Here is a 15,514-nt window from a genome sequence, read left to right on the forward strand (position 1 = left end):
TAATTCATTATAATCAAATATACGCTTATGAGTTTATTTTTTTTTTATTATATTAACTATTTTTATTATAATTAGAATATAAAATATTTCTTTTATTATAAGTCCGATCTTTATCTGTTTGTTTGTCTTAGAAGTAATATGTAGATTTGTGTTACGGATTCATATCAAAGTTATGATGGTTCTAAAATTGGATAGAAGTATAAAAAATGAATTATATTAGTTATATGTTTTATCTTCCTATTTTTTAAGACTGTAATATATATAACATTAATGTAGTTTAGAATTGTTGTAAGGGATTAATGAGTTAAAAAAAAAAATAATAATAATAATAGTAAAATAAAAACTGTAAAATCAAATTAATCGAAACACGGTTAGTTAAAACAACTGAAAATATGCATACTGTAATATGAATAATAAAAAAAAATGAATTCAATAAATTAAAAAAAAAATTGTTATAATGAGAAAAGGGGAAATATAAAATTTAGAGGGAACTAAAATTTTTTTTTTTAATGAAGACAAAAAAATGTATAATAAATTTTATTTTGATTTTTTTTTTTCGTCATTTTGTGAAAGCAATGTTAGGATACTAATATTAGAACTGTGAGAAAATATCATCGATATTAATTTTTTTTGAAAATAAAGCAGATAAATAATAATTTAAGTAGTCCAGAAATAGTTCATCTTCTTTTTGTGATGAATTTAATAAATTTATTTGAATATCAATTTGATAAGATATAAGATGTGCTTCATTTTTATCATTGTCTTCGCCTTCTCTGTTTTCGTTTTTATCGTCATTTTTGGCATGTTCGATTTTGGTGTGGTTGCTGTTTATTAGTAGAATGATTCCATCTAAAGTTGGAAAATGTAATATTGTTGTATATATAATAGTATGAATTGAAATTAACTAAAAAAGTGAAATAATTTAAAAATATATAAATAATTTACCTTGTTTGTCGATCCTTTTGGTGCATAGGATTATACGAAGGTCCGAAGCATCATTATTTTTTTTCAAATTTAAATATGCATTTTTGATGTTAAAAAAAAACATATTTATATGTTCAGACAAAAAAACAAAATAATTAAAAACCACTTTTCGAACATCTTTCTCTTTTTCTAAATTTATTTCATGAATAGTATTTCGAAATTTACCTTTTTTTTTATCAATCTAAAAATGGTAATAACATTAAAAAATAAATACAATGATGGAATTACAACGAATTAAACACATTTTACTAATCATTTCCAAGGGTTACATATATGTGTGCATGTGCAAAATTGTATAGACGTATGTATGCTCGCAAATTACCTTCTTAAATTCATCCAAAGATAAAACAAACGGGGTCATAGGGAAGTATGGAATAGTAATACTCGAAGTTTCGTAACTTTCCATATTGTAGGAATAACTAAGCATCAATTTAATATAATTAAAATGTGTTGAAAATTTTATCGACATAGTTAAACAGTCAATAATATTATCTGAAATTTTTATTTCATTTTTTGTTATTTTTTTATTTGTATTAATATTTTGATTATTAGTGTTGTCTTCTAATTGGGTATCATCAATATTCTGAATTTGTTCATTTAAATAATTTTGGTTAAATTTAAAAAAATAATTTTCCTGGTTATTCACCAATTTAAATTGTTCTTGTTTTTCAATATTTGTTTTATATTCAATTATATTTGCAGATAAAGACAAAACAATATTATTTATGTTAGTTTCATCTTTAATACAATCAATATAAAGATATAAAATATGATCTTGAGTTATATAATAATATAATTTAAAATGGTTATTAATATGAACAAGGAATAATAAGTTATTTTCTTTCAAAATGTTACTACATCTTTTAGTTTTATATAACAAAATATCTAATTCGTCGTTAAAAGTTTGTGATTTGGAAGTTTTATGATATTTATCAACATATTGAAAATTAGAGGTATTATCAGAATTCTGGTTATTAGTTTGTAAAAAAAATGAATCATTATATTTAAATGGAATTGAATAGTTAAAAGATGTTTCAATATTCTCTATTTCTATTTTTGTGTCAAAATAATTGTAAAATATTGACGTATTTGTAGATTGTTTGCTATTTATAAGTGCTAAAATATGTTTTAAAATTAAAGATCTATCCAAATTTTGCATATCATTTTGCTTAAATATCAAATAATCTATATACTTTTCTAATTTAGATAAATAAAAAAAAGATAAATCAGAAAATTTGTTATATTGTGAAAAAAATACAAAAATTTTGGTTACATTCCATAATATACTACTAGTACTAAATTTTATAAAAAATAAATATAATGAAAAAAAAAATATATTTAAAAAATTATCGCTTTTAAATTCTTTTATTTCTTTATATGTTTCTTGTATATATATACTTATAAAATATATTAAATAATCAAAACATTTTATATTCATATTATTTATATTAATATATTTACTTGTATTTTCTTTGCTATAACTTATCTTGTCTTCTATTTTTAATATGCTTATAATATATTCGAATAAATCGTATTTTTCTAAACTTTCGTTATGGTTATTAAAAAAATAATCAACTTCATTTTCGACAGTTTCATTAAAATTGTAAATCCTAGTGTTTATTGATAATTTTTTTTTGTCATTTTCTTTTACAGCTCTTGTCGAATCGTTACAATTGTAAATCGGATTATCATTTAAGGTAGGATTGTCTACATCCATTTCGTTGTTTTCTAAATTTTCTTGTATATCATTTTTTTCATTTATTAAAGTAGACAAATTGTGTTTTGTGTTATTTTCTATACTATCAATGGGTAAACAATTATTATTTCCAATTTCTTTTCTTATTAATATTGTACTAATTAAAAAATTTCCATATGTAATAATAAAAAGAGAACTTAAAAAATTTGTAGATATATGTGTACTAGAAAATTGTGAATTAATTTTGTGTATTTGGTCTAATATTTTTATATTTGTTCCATGATTTTTAAGACATAAAATATAAAATAAAATAAAAATATATAGATTAATATTATTTAAATGTTTTAAATTATTTTCTCCATATTTTAATATAACATTTATATATTCATCTAAATATTCTTGATCATTATTTTTATATATATATGCAAGTATATTATAAATAATATTTTCAAAATTATTTTTATTTATTAAAAAATATATAATATATAATAAGTTATTTCTTAATGTTATATCTTTATGTTCAAAATTGTTAAATATATGTCTTGAAAAATCGTGCATTAAATTATATTTTACAAAAATATTATATAAATCTGATATTGCAAATATAGATCGATATAACTTTGTACATACATATACAATGTTTTTATCATCACTATATAAATATTTTATTAAATGTGAAAAACAATAACATAATAATGTATCACTTTCATTTTGCACATTTCCATTTTCTTTGTTTATGTTTTCATTTTTATTTAAACTTTCTATTTGTTTATAACGTTCCTCATTATTTTCATGTCTGTTCATAATATTTTGGTTCATTTGTGCATTATTTTCTTGCTTGTTCAGGTTTTTTTCATTTCCTGAAATATATTTATCCAAATTAATTTCCAAATTGTAAGTATTTTTATAATTAAACAAAATAAACTCAAAACATTCATAAACAACACTTTGTGCTTTATTTGTATAAAATATATGAATAATTATGGAAAGAAATTTTTTATATATTCTATTTTCATATTTTGTTAATTTATTTATAAATTTTATAATTTTTATTAGTCTCCAATTGTCTATTAAATGTAGACGATCATTCAAAATGTTATAAATAAATGGAATAAAAGAAAGATATTTTTTTAAATACATAGGATTACTTTGTTGGGTTTTATCATTATGTGTGTGTTCACCAATTGAATTACTTTGTACAAATTTTGAACTATATTTTTTTTCTTTTTTATCAAATTGATAAATTATTTCTGACTCTGTGTTTATATTATCGTTAATATTTTGGTGTGTATTTTTTTTTTCATGTTTTTCCAATGTACAGAAAATTTCAGCAATAATATTAATAATCAGGCAACATAACGATGTATTATTTTTCAGAACATAACCGGGCTCTTCATTATGTAAAGTATCATAAGATGGACATTCATTATTATATAGTAAAATAAAATTTTTTTTTATAAAATCGAAAAAAATATGTAAAATATCTAAATTACAAATAACAAGCCTATAAAAACTTATTATACTTTTTTTTCTTACATACATAAATGAACTGTTTAATAACATAAATATATCATTATATAAATTATTACTCATTATATCAGTGCAAATATTGCTTATACTATTTAAAATTAATGTAGTGTTAATAATTTTATAATATTTTTCTATATTATTACTAAATTGAAAATGAGACAAATCATTTTCTTTTGATACAAAATTTGAACCTGATTTTACAGTAGATGTAGAATTTCGAGGTCCTATGTTTGAATTAATTCCATTATTTCCATAATTATTGTAAGTATTTGCTAGCATAATAAGATTATCTTTAATTATTGATGTACTAATATTTGTTAACGAGTTTAAAACCCTTGTTTTTGTTCCTAATGTATTAGATATATTTTCTTTATATAACTCTTTTTTATATAAATTTATTAATAAAAATATAACATCTTCATTATCATTTATATTGTTAAGAAATAAAAAGGCTCGTCTTTTTAATATATATTTATTACATGTTAATATTTCTATTACTGAAAAGTTATGTTCTTTATCTATTTTTTTTCCAAACATTTGAAGGTATAATAATTTTAATAAAATATATGATTTTTCTTTAATTACATTGTTAAATGGAAATATTTTATCATTTTGTTTTTTTTTTTCTAAATCCTTTAAATTATTTATACATATTTGATAGTTTCTTTCCACATTTTTTAAGCTGTCATCTCTTTTTATGTCTTTGATTAAAGCAATGAATGAGTTGTTCATTTTTGATATTCTAAATTTTGCTAGCTATATATATATATATTTTTTTTTTTTAATTTCAAACTTTAGTAATTAAAAAGTTTGACAAAATAATACTTTATTTCCTCTTTATATTATATTAAAATACCCTCTAAGCTCATGGAAGAATATACACATACGCTGCTGAAAATACATAATATATATGGTTGGCTCTATATATTATTAATATGTATACAACTATTATCGGGTATATACATATATCTTTATAAGCTTATTCTATGAAAACAAAAAAAATATACCCAACTGTTATATAACCTTTCATTAGTTAAATCTTTATACCTTTGTGCTATTCTACTTCACGGATTAAGGAAAACAATAAGGATATCATGTTTTTATATTAAATATCTAAATAATATTATGCATAATAGCAGTTTATATTTTTCCGTTAATTTGGGTATTTTAGTAATATTATATTTTTTCTTTTTAAAATTATTTTTGATATTTTACTTTGTATTTATTATATTTTTCTGAACAGTATGCTGCATTATATCATATACACGTTATGCATATATACATGCTATATACTATTATATTGCATTTTTGAAGTTTCTTTTTTTTTTCATTTATTTGTAGCGAGTTATAAACCTTTATTTAAACTCTTTATAACCAAAATTAAAAAAAAATTGTTAAATTTATAATTTTCGAAAAGTTCATATAAATGCCAAATATAAAAACTAAATCATCTTATTTTGACATTAACATTTATCCAACAAAAAAAATTAATTAGTAATCCCTTTGATATTATACTAACTCTATGACAAAATTCACATGGACGTTCATATCGTGGGTATATATAGAGAGCATATGATCCCACTAAAATGAAAATAAAATGAAAATAAAATGAAAATAAAATGAAAATAAAAAAATTACCATCTCATAATACTGGCTATAACCCTTTTATTCGAATATAGTTAACCAACCAAATAAGAAACAAATATATATTACATGCATATTATATAGTATGCAGTATAAAGGTTAGGAAGTTATTTCCAATTTGAAAAAATAATAAAATAAATTTTTTCCATTAATTTTTTAGTGTGTGATATATAATCGTTAAATCCAGTGTGCCCCCCGTTTTTTGAAATAGAAACATAAAAATTATTCGTTTTATTATTATAAAGATATATATCACAAACGTCTTTATCTTTATTTCTATTATTTTGTTCTTGTAAATATTCATAATTGGAATAATTTAAGAAGTTTATTTTGGTCCCATTTTGTATATATTTATAATTCTTTATGTTAACATAATAATACTGTTTTATCTCAATATTTTTATAATTAATATATTTTAAAAAAAATTTAATTGAATTATAATTTGGACATATAATATCATAATTATTTATATGTAAAATAATATTGTTTTTTAAATTTTCATCATTTTTTATATCCATATATTTTTTGAATTCCACTTTTATATTTTCTTTATTTGTATATATTTCACTGTATTTTGCTGTTATATTATTATATGGGCATATATAATATAACATAACTAAATTATTTTTAAACAAATTATTTTTCCAGTAATATTTTGTATACCGTCTCTTATTCTTATTAATATTATATTTTATTTTTTTCCTTATACTTTTTGTATTATTATAATAAAAATATGGGAATCGGTTTAGTGTGTATAATTTATTGATACACTTTAATTTTCCTCTTTCCATTTTTTTTTCCATTTTTTTGTCATCATTTTTCAATTGTCTAATCTCATTGTTACTCTTTATTGTCTGACTAGGATAAGGGCAAATTTTTTTTGTGTGCAAAACTGTTAAATTGTCTATATCTATATTTTTATTTTTTTTCAAAAGAAATTCGTTTACTTTGAATTTTCCAAATTCTAAAAGTTCAGAGTTCACAAAATGATTATTTATGTCTGTTAAATTATTAAACAGATCTAACATAGGATTGACAAAAATTATATTTTTAACTATTTTTTTTACATTATTTAATATGTAGCCTCCTAATAAACCACTATTCGAATAAAAATACATATACATATTATTCGTATTACTTATATTTTTATATTTTAAAAAATTTATACAATTTGTTAAATCTTCTAGCGCTTTTATTTTTAAGTATGTTTTTCCTTTAAATTTGTCCACTTTTTTGTTAAATCCGCCTGACCCAGTCAGGTGAAAATAAGCTATTACAAAATTGTTTAACAAATAAAAATAATATTCATCTGTGTAATTGCAAATATTTAATTCTCCATAAAATGGATATGCATTTATTATAGTTTTACTTGGATTTATAAATAATGGTAAATCATTTTTGCAAATATTTGGAAGATCAAATTTTTCTTTAGGAAAATGAGAAAATAAATATAATTTTTTTTTTCCATCTTTATTAAATTTGTTATGGTAATGCTTTTCTTGATTGCTAACATTTTCATTTATCCTTTCAAAAAAAGTTGTATATTTTTCTTTCTTTTTATTTTCACAAAAAAAAATTTTATCGTTGTCTTTTATTTTATATATAAGTGTTATAGGAATTTGCTCGCTATCTGAATTGTTAATAAAAATATCTTTTATAGCAAAGTTTTTATTTTTTTGAAAAATTTGTTCCAATTCTATATCGTACATAAAGCTATTATTTTTCGCTTTAAAATAGGAATTATATTGTCCTCTATTTTTATGTATATTTTTTGGAAGCGCTATAATACACTGTCTTAAATTTATGACCAATCTAATAGTATTAACAAATGTGTTGGATACATGTATGTTTAAAAAATTGTTATAAAAATTGTTGTTTATACCAGATTGTATACTCCCTTTTTCAATAGGTAAATGTATCATCTTTATTTTATGGACAAGTATTTCCTTTCTATTGCTATTGCCATTATTTGAACTTAGTTTTCCCCTTTTTTGTACTATCACATCTTTAGAGCAACTAGTAGCATCATAAAACTTCACATTTTTCCTAAACAAATAAATTATGAACACAAATGGTTTTAAAAAATTGCGATATAAGCATAAAGCTAATCCATATCTTGTCATATCAAAATCTTGTATTATGCAATCGTCAAGAGTTATCAATTTTTTTATATATTTATCTATATTTATTTCTATTTTTTCTGAATATAGACCATATAATGGGAATCTACACATTTTTGATTTTTCCTCATGAATATACAAACCATCTTTTGAAAGGTTCCCAATTTTTTTCAGTTTTTTTATTTTTTCGAACTTTTGTGTTTTATTTTTTTTATTTTGTATAAGATGATTCAGATCTTTGCACCTCATAAAAAATATGTGTGTAGTATTATTTTTTCCTTTTAATATAAAAATTATATGATTAAAAAAATGCTCTAAAAAACATTTTCCTTGTAAAATTTTACTATTCATTTGAACTAAATTAATAAAACAATTCATACTTTTTCTGTTGTTACCCTCAACATTGATTATGAATAATTTATTATGTAGATGGCTACCACTTAACAAAAATATAATTTTCTGATCTTTGCTCTTATATAAATTTAAGAAGTATTCATCATTTTTTTCGTCATATATTAAAATTTTATCAAAAAATGAACAATTTAAAAATAATTTACTACATCGATATTTTTCATTCATTTCACTGCTTAAAAAATTTACTTTATTTTTTAGCTTAATATATTCTATATTTTGTATTCCATGTGTTAAATAATTGCAATATTGTATCATTGGTAATACAAGTCTATATAAACCCTCTTTGTTCTTTTCATATTCCTCATAGTTTTTATCATTTGTGCAATTTTTATTTATATTATTTTCATATTGTCTACACTTGTCTAATGTATTGTTACCAAAACTGTTTTCTTCTCTAATTTGATTATGATTTTTGTTATTTTTTGTCAATATCCTGTATTTTCTTAAATTATTTTTATTAATTATTTCATACAAATTTTTATTATAATATATATTTTTTTTCTTTTTAAAATTATTTTTAACTACACATTCATTACATATATCTTTTAATACATAGTTTGAATCAATATTATATAAATTTCTATCATTAACATGAATTGTCCCTTTATATGAGTAGCATAAATTTAAAGGATAATCGCTTTGTTCAACTATAAATGTAAATAAAGAATTTTTATATATTTTCAAAAATTTTATACTAAAATTGGATGGGAATATACCAACTATTTCTGAATTCAAATTTGAAATAAATTTTTCTTTTTTTAAATCATTAATTGATTTATTATTTTGATAAAAATAATTTAAATTTGTTTTAAATTTTCTCTTTATTTTTTTTCTACATATCATAATATATTTGTCTGTAATTATTTCAAAATATAAATAATTATTTATAAATATTAATTCTTCTTCCACATTATTTTCAAAACATATATAATTATTTCTTAAAAATCTATGAACATCATTTTTAATTGTATCGCTATTTTCTTCAATCTTTATTTTATAGCTATTTGCAGCTTTTTTTATCAAATCGAAATATTTCACTGATTTAGTACTTTTTCTGAATTCAAAGATATTCTTAATCTTTTCAACACTATGATACGGATCGGTAATTCGCCCAAATATATAATTACGAAATTTCATTTGAAGAAAATAAATACATACATAGTGAAATAGGTTTGGGCTATACAACTAAAAAAATATAGAACTTCATAAATAAGTTGACAAAAAAAAAAAAAAAAAAATAGCTAGCTGATGAAAAGGAAAAACTGAGAAGAAACATATATTTTCCCTTCACTAACACTTTTTACTATTCACATTGAATATATAAAATACGAGAATGATTTAAATGTGTGATTTTTATTTAATATTTTCGACAACTACATTAATTATTTTATTTTATAGAAACCATCATTTACTATGTTATAAAAAAAAATTATGCACGCATGCATATAAAAAAGGTACAGTTTAAAAGTATAGCTTAATTATTCCGATACATGTATATATATATATATATATTTTTTTCCAATTTTTTTATCAATAAAAAAACAAATAATAATGAAAAAAAAAATACCAACGTTATGAACGATAATAAAAATAGAAAAATTAGATAACGATGGCTCTGAAAAAAAAATCGATGCAATATCACAATGGTGAAGAATAGAAAAATAGGAAATCTCCATTTAATTTAATAATATATATAGTAAAAAAAAACGATTTCCTTTTCCAAAGCTTGTGGAATTATTATTGAATAAAAAGGGAAGGGGATTACACGCATTTTTTTAAAGCGCGTAGTTAAAATATACAAATATAAAATAACAAATTATTCCACATTTTTGTAATTTAATTTAATTTAATTTAACGAGAATAATAATAAATAATAAGCATGTATAGTTAAAGTATGTGCTTTTCGAATTTCGAGATCATCCAACTTAAAAATTATTTAAAAAAAAAAAATGAATACTTGATAAGAATTATATATATATATATATATATATGTAAATCATTTTGTTATTTTATATTTTTTTATTTCGCTTAAAAGTTTTTTGGCTTCCGCATTGTTTTGAAAATGATTTCTCACTGGCTGTAACATCTTATTAATATATGATGCGACATTGTCTTTTAAGTCCAATGGGTGTATATCTCCACAAATGTAATCTTTTTCCATTTCTTCAATCGTTGTATATAGTTTGTCTCCTAAAAATAAATTATGAATGAATATGTATCCATTTATATAAAAATCAAATATTCAAATGTAAAGCATTAATAATTATTGTAAATTTTGTTAATATATTTACCTCCATTTTTTTCTTTTCTAATTAAATTAAATTCTTTATAATGTGGATAAATTATAATCTTTGCATATGCAAAAATAGGATTATTTTCAATTATATTTGGAGGGCAATAGCCTTTTTTAATTTTTCTATTAACATCTGCTTCATTATCATCCATAAAAATTGCTGAATTTTCGTCAGATTTTGACATTTTTTCTTGTCCTTCTAATAAACCTGGTAACATTCCATGCGACAAGATAACAGGTTTTTTTTTTATTTTTTTTATATCACAATACTCTCTGGCTAGCATATTTACTTTTCTTTGATCTATTCCTAATTGGCAAATGTCAACATTTAAAAAGAAAATATCAGCACATTGCATACATGGATATAAAATTTGAGAACAATAATTATCTTCCCCTTCAGTTCTACCCATTATAGTTAAACATCTTTTAATTCTATTAATATTAAAACTTCTTGATATATCAATAACAGTAGACCAGTATTTATCAGGGTTTTTATTTATTTCATCACTTGCCCACATAAATTGAACATTTTCCATATTCATACCACAACTTTTCCATACTTCAATAAAATATTGTCCAACTTTTTTTATTTTATTTAAATCGCCAGACATTTTATTATTAAGTTGAGCAAACCAATCAGCAATCCAAAAGATGAAGGTACATCCATTGTTCGTTAGTGTATTTACGATGTGACTTTTTAATAATCCTAAAAATAAAGAGGAAAATATATAATTTTTTTTTTAATTGTATAATAATAAAATAATTCATTTATATCTCATTCATCATTATTTTCTTTATTTGACATGTTCAATGGCATATTATTCAGTTAGCTATTTTTTTTTTTTTTTTTTTTTTACCTTGAGCTATGTGCATGCGTCCAGATGGTTCGAAGCCATCATAACAAATTAGTTTTCTTTTTTGCAAAAGTTTTAGTTTTAATTCTTCAGGTTGGATACATTCAGAAGCAATGGACATTATTTCATTATATCTTTTTTCTACATTTTCATCATGTATTTCTTGTGATATTTTCACTTCAGCTTCATTATCTTCCTTTTTAATATTAATAGTTTCCATTTGTTTATAAAAAAAATATTTACTTTGATGGCTAGCCAAATTGAAAAATATTCTCGTATTCAGAATTTTTAGCATCCAGCTTTTCGCTCAGTTTGCTCAGCTCACTTTGCCTATTTTTAAAATAGTTAAAATTGGAGAACTAAACTAATATATTCTCCTAAGAATTATATATTTATTTTATCAAAAAATTTTAAGTGTATTTCCTCTTTTCATCAATCTCCCATTTAAATAAAATGGCGAGGTGAAACAGATTATATACTAAATGATAATAGGAAAAGTTTTATTTAAAAAAATATTATAAGGCTGTTCAAAAAAAAAAAATGATAGCAAAATAACGAATAAGTATAAATAAGCAGACTAAAATAAAATAAAATAAATCGCGATAAAAATATAAATAACAATGCATATAAAAAATAATATATTTACTAATTATGCAATATTGCCTAAACGACAGTGTGGAATTTATATATGAACACAAAATAATGTATATGCATTATTATAATTATATTTTGAAAAAAAATATAAAACAAGATGGTATTATTTATTAAGTGGGATATACTAATGCATATCAACGCAACTTGAAAAAAAATAAAAAATAAAATGCGCACAAAAAAAGGAAATGAATGTGGACTTTATTTTATTCACAAAAAATGAATAAATGAAAAAACTGAAAATATCCTATTGATCTTGATAAATCATGAGCATATTAAGATGAAAATTTATGCATAAAGAATATAAAATTTTTTTTAATTATTTTTAAAACTTAAAAAAAATTCAAATACAAAAAAAAAAAAAAATATAAGTTTTAATGATAAATGTATAGCAAATGGTATATTATAGTAATAAATTGCATAGATTATTTTGTTTTGTAAAATTGTATTAAATTTTCAAATAATTGAACAAGTTAGCTAATAATACTATATATTTATTCGCTCTAACAATTCAAAAAAAAAAAAATTTAATATACAAAATAAGTGTGTGTATATATATTACACATAAATGTTTTGAAGTATAACCATTTTAATATTTATTTTTTTGTCTGCGAAAATGAGTAATATCGAAGCTACAATTATTTGCATAGATAACAGCGATTATAATATGAACGAAGATATCGTTCCAAATCGGTTTATGTCCCAGGTAACCAAAAGCTTCCATTTGTGGCTTTTCTTTATTTATTTATTTCCCATTGTAAAACATATTAATATCTTTTTCTTATTTTTAGATTGACTGTGTAAATATACTATGTTGTAACAAAACAAGTATGCATTATAAAAATAGTATAGGAGTGTTAGTTATGGCAGGGGATGGAATAAAAGTAAAAGTATCATTAACAAATGATATTGGGCAACTATTATCTTGTATTCATGATATAAAAATAGATGGATCATGTGATTTAATCAGAAGTTTGCTTATTGCACAATTAGCATTAAAACATAGAGTTGATAAAAATTTAGAACAAAAAATAATTATATTTATTGGAAGCCCTATAGAAGTTAATGAAAAACAATTAATAAATACTGGGAAACAATTAAAAAAAAATAACATATCGATTGATATAATTAGTTATGGAAATATAAATAAAAATAGGGATAAATTAAATAAATTATTTGAATCCACAAATAATAATGGAAATTGTAGAATTATTGAATGCCCAGAAAATGAAGAAAATTTAAGCAAATATGTTTTGAATAAAATTTTAAACAATAATAACTTTAATATGAACAATTTAGATGAAGATGCACAATTATTAACAGCAATGGAATTGTCTATGGGTGCATCTAATAATACAACAGGTGTTCCAAATACACTTTCAAATAATAATACACAATCTGATAATAATAATATAAATTCAAGAAAAAACCTTAATGATTTACCAACTATTCAAGATATTGAAAATATGAAAGACATTGATAACGAACTAAAGGAAGCCTTACTATTGTCCTTAAGAGAATACAATGAAAAAAATAAAACAGATCCTGAAAATCAAAATGAAAATAATAAAATAAATTCAGAATTAAAAAATGAAGGAAATGGAGAAAATCTTACAATAGTTAATGAAGAATATAAAAATATTTTTGATAATGAAAAAACCGATTTACAAACAAAACAAATTGGAGAAAAAAAAGAAAACGAAAGTTATGAAAAAGTTTTTAAAATATGTAAAGATGAAAATATAGAAGATGATAATAATAAATTTCAAATAAATCCAAATATTTATATTAATACAGAAAATAATACTCAAAATATAAATAAAGAAACAAATGACGATAAAAATGAATTTTCTATTCAAGATACAAATTATATATCCCAAATCTTAGAAAAAATACCAGGAAATTCGACTAATTTACTTGGAAAAAAATCAGATACCGAAAAAGAAAGTGACAATAATGATGGTAAGTAATGCTCATGTTACCTAACTCGGCACTCCCACTCTAAATTTAATTCTTTCCATTTTTCATTTCATTCCACCATGGAGAGCGATTACCTCCACGATGTTGCCGCACAATTTCACGTATGCACATGTACATGCCAAAATCTGTATATTTCTATTTTTCAATAAATTTTTTCTGCTTAACATATTAAATGACCTTTTATTATTCATATTTTTATTATGGAATTGTGAAAAGCTTAAAAAGTTCCTAAAAATAATATCCGTTTCGTTTGGTTTTTACCACTTATTTTATTGTATATATTTATTTCTTTCATTTAACGATTGAAATAATAATGGTATTTCATTTATTTTATTTTGGTGGTAAGTTGTAAAACCAAACACACCCTTTAAAAAAAAAAAAAAAGTGAAACAAAGTGACAAAACCAAAATTGATTAACCATTTTATATTTTGTCATTTGCTTCGTAAAAGTGAAAACGATAGAAAAATTAATATTCGTCTTATATCTTAGAATGAAAATAAAAACATGTAATACATACATGCTGGATACATAACCTTATGTTTTATTATAATTTTTTTTTAATATTTTTATTACAATTTGAATTTTGTGTTAACAATTTTTTGTGAAACACAGATTTTATATTTACAGATATATATGGATATATTTTGCGCGTCTTAATAAAACTAGATAAATCAAAATAAAAAAAAAATAAAAAATAAAAAATCCAAAGAATACATAAATTAAATATCACTGGTATGTACATAATAAGTATATATATATGTGAAAATTGAATAAATGTTTAGAATGATATATATTTTGTTTATAAATTTTTTATTTTTTTCAAACAATTGAAAAAATATTATAAAATAAAATTGGCCAATTTAAGTAATATATATATTATGTGAATCATAAATATGTATGTGTGATAATCCCTTGAATTGTGCCCCATTAAACATACAAACATGGAAATTTAATAATATCATATATCATAAAATATTTAACTTTTGCAATTGTTTTACTTATTTTATTCTACTTTTATTTCATTTATTTTTTTTATTTTTCATAAAAAATGCCAAAAGAGCAGCCCCAGATTTGCAAACAATTATTTTGTAATTACAAACCATAAAGCTTTTTTTCTTTTTTTAATATATATAAAAAATAAAATATTTATATATACAAGTAAAACTATAAAACATTCATTAAGTTGACTGGGAAATATATAGAAAACAAAAACAATAGAGAGGTGCCCATATCTTTAAAACCCTAAATAGTGTTAATACATTAAACTATATCAAATATTCTATGATTAATATATGGATACTTGAATATATATAATAAAATAAAAATATACAGAAAACAAATAAGTAT

At 20.9% G+C, this 15,514-nt stretch overlaps 4 protein-coding genes across 4 annotated transcripts; 1 reads left to right on the forward strand and 3 right to left on the reverse strand.

Moving 5' to 3' along the window:
* Positions 1-592: 592 nt before the first annotated feature.
* Positions 593-4,942, reverse strand: PBANKA_1222600 (AP-3 complex subunit delta, putative; the record flags this gene model as incomplete). Its single annotated transcript, XM_034566293.1, has 3 exons — positions 593-849; positions 946-1,165; positions 1,307-4,942. 3 exons carry the CDS (start codon positions 4,940-4,942, stop codon positions 593-595), a joined length of 4,113 nt encoding a protein of 1,370 aa, XP_034422904.1.
* Positions 4,943-5,961: 1,019 nt separating this feature from the next.
* PBANKA_1222700 (conserved Plasmodium protein, unknown function) lies at positions 5,962-9,525 on the reverse strand (the record flags this gene model as incomplete). Its single annotated transcript, XM_034566294.1, has 1 exon — positions 5,962-9,525. The coding sequence occupies one exon, from the start codon at positions 9,523-9,525 to the stop codon at positions 5,962-5,964; it is 3,564 nt and encodes a 1,187-aa protein (XP_034422905.1).
* An 859-nt stretch (positions 9,526-10,384) lies between these two features.
* On the reverse strand, positions 10,385-11,755 carry PBANKA_1222800 (tyrosine--tRNA ligase, putative; the record flags this gene model as incomplete). The annotated part of the gene is made up of 3 exons (XM_034566295.1): positions 10,385-10,578; positions 10,680-11,387; positions 11,539-11,755. 3 exons carry the CDS (start codon positions 11,753-11,755, stop codon positions 10,385-10,387), a joined length of 1,119 nt encoding a protein of 372 aa, XP_034422906.1.
* Positions 11,756-12,802: 1,047 nt separating this feature from the next.
* Positions 12,803-14,156, forward strand: PBANKA_1222900 (26S proteasome regulatory subunit RPN10, putative; the record flags this gene model as incomplete). The annotated part of the gene is made up of 2 exons (XM_034566296.1): positions 12,803-12,892; positions 12,978-14,156. 2 exons carry the CDS (start codon positions 12,803-12,805, stop codon positions 14,154-14,156), a joined length of 1,269 nt encoding a protein of 422 aa, XP_034422907.1.
* Between the last annotated feature and the right edge of the window lie 1,358 nt (positions 14,157-15,514).

The sequence above is a fragment of the Plasmodium berghei genome, assembly GCF_900002375.2.
Source record: "Plasmodium berghei ANKA genome assembly, chromosome: 12".
Lineage (NCBI taxonomy): Eukaryota > Apicomplexa > Aconoidasida > Haemosporida > Plasmodiidae > Plasmodium > Plasmodium berghei.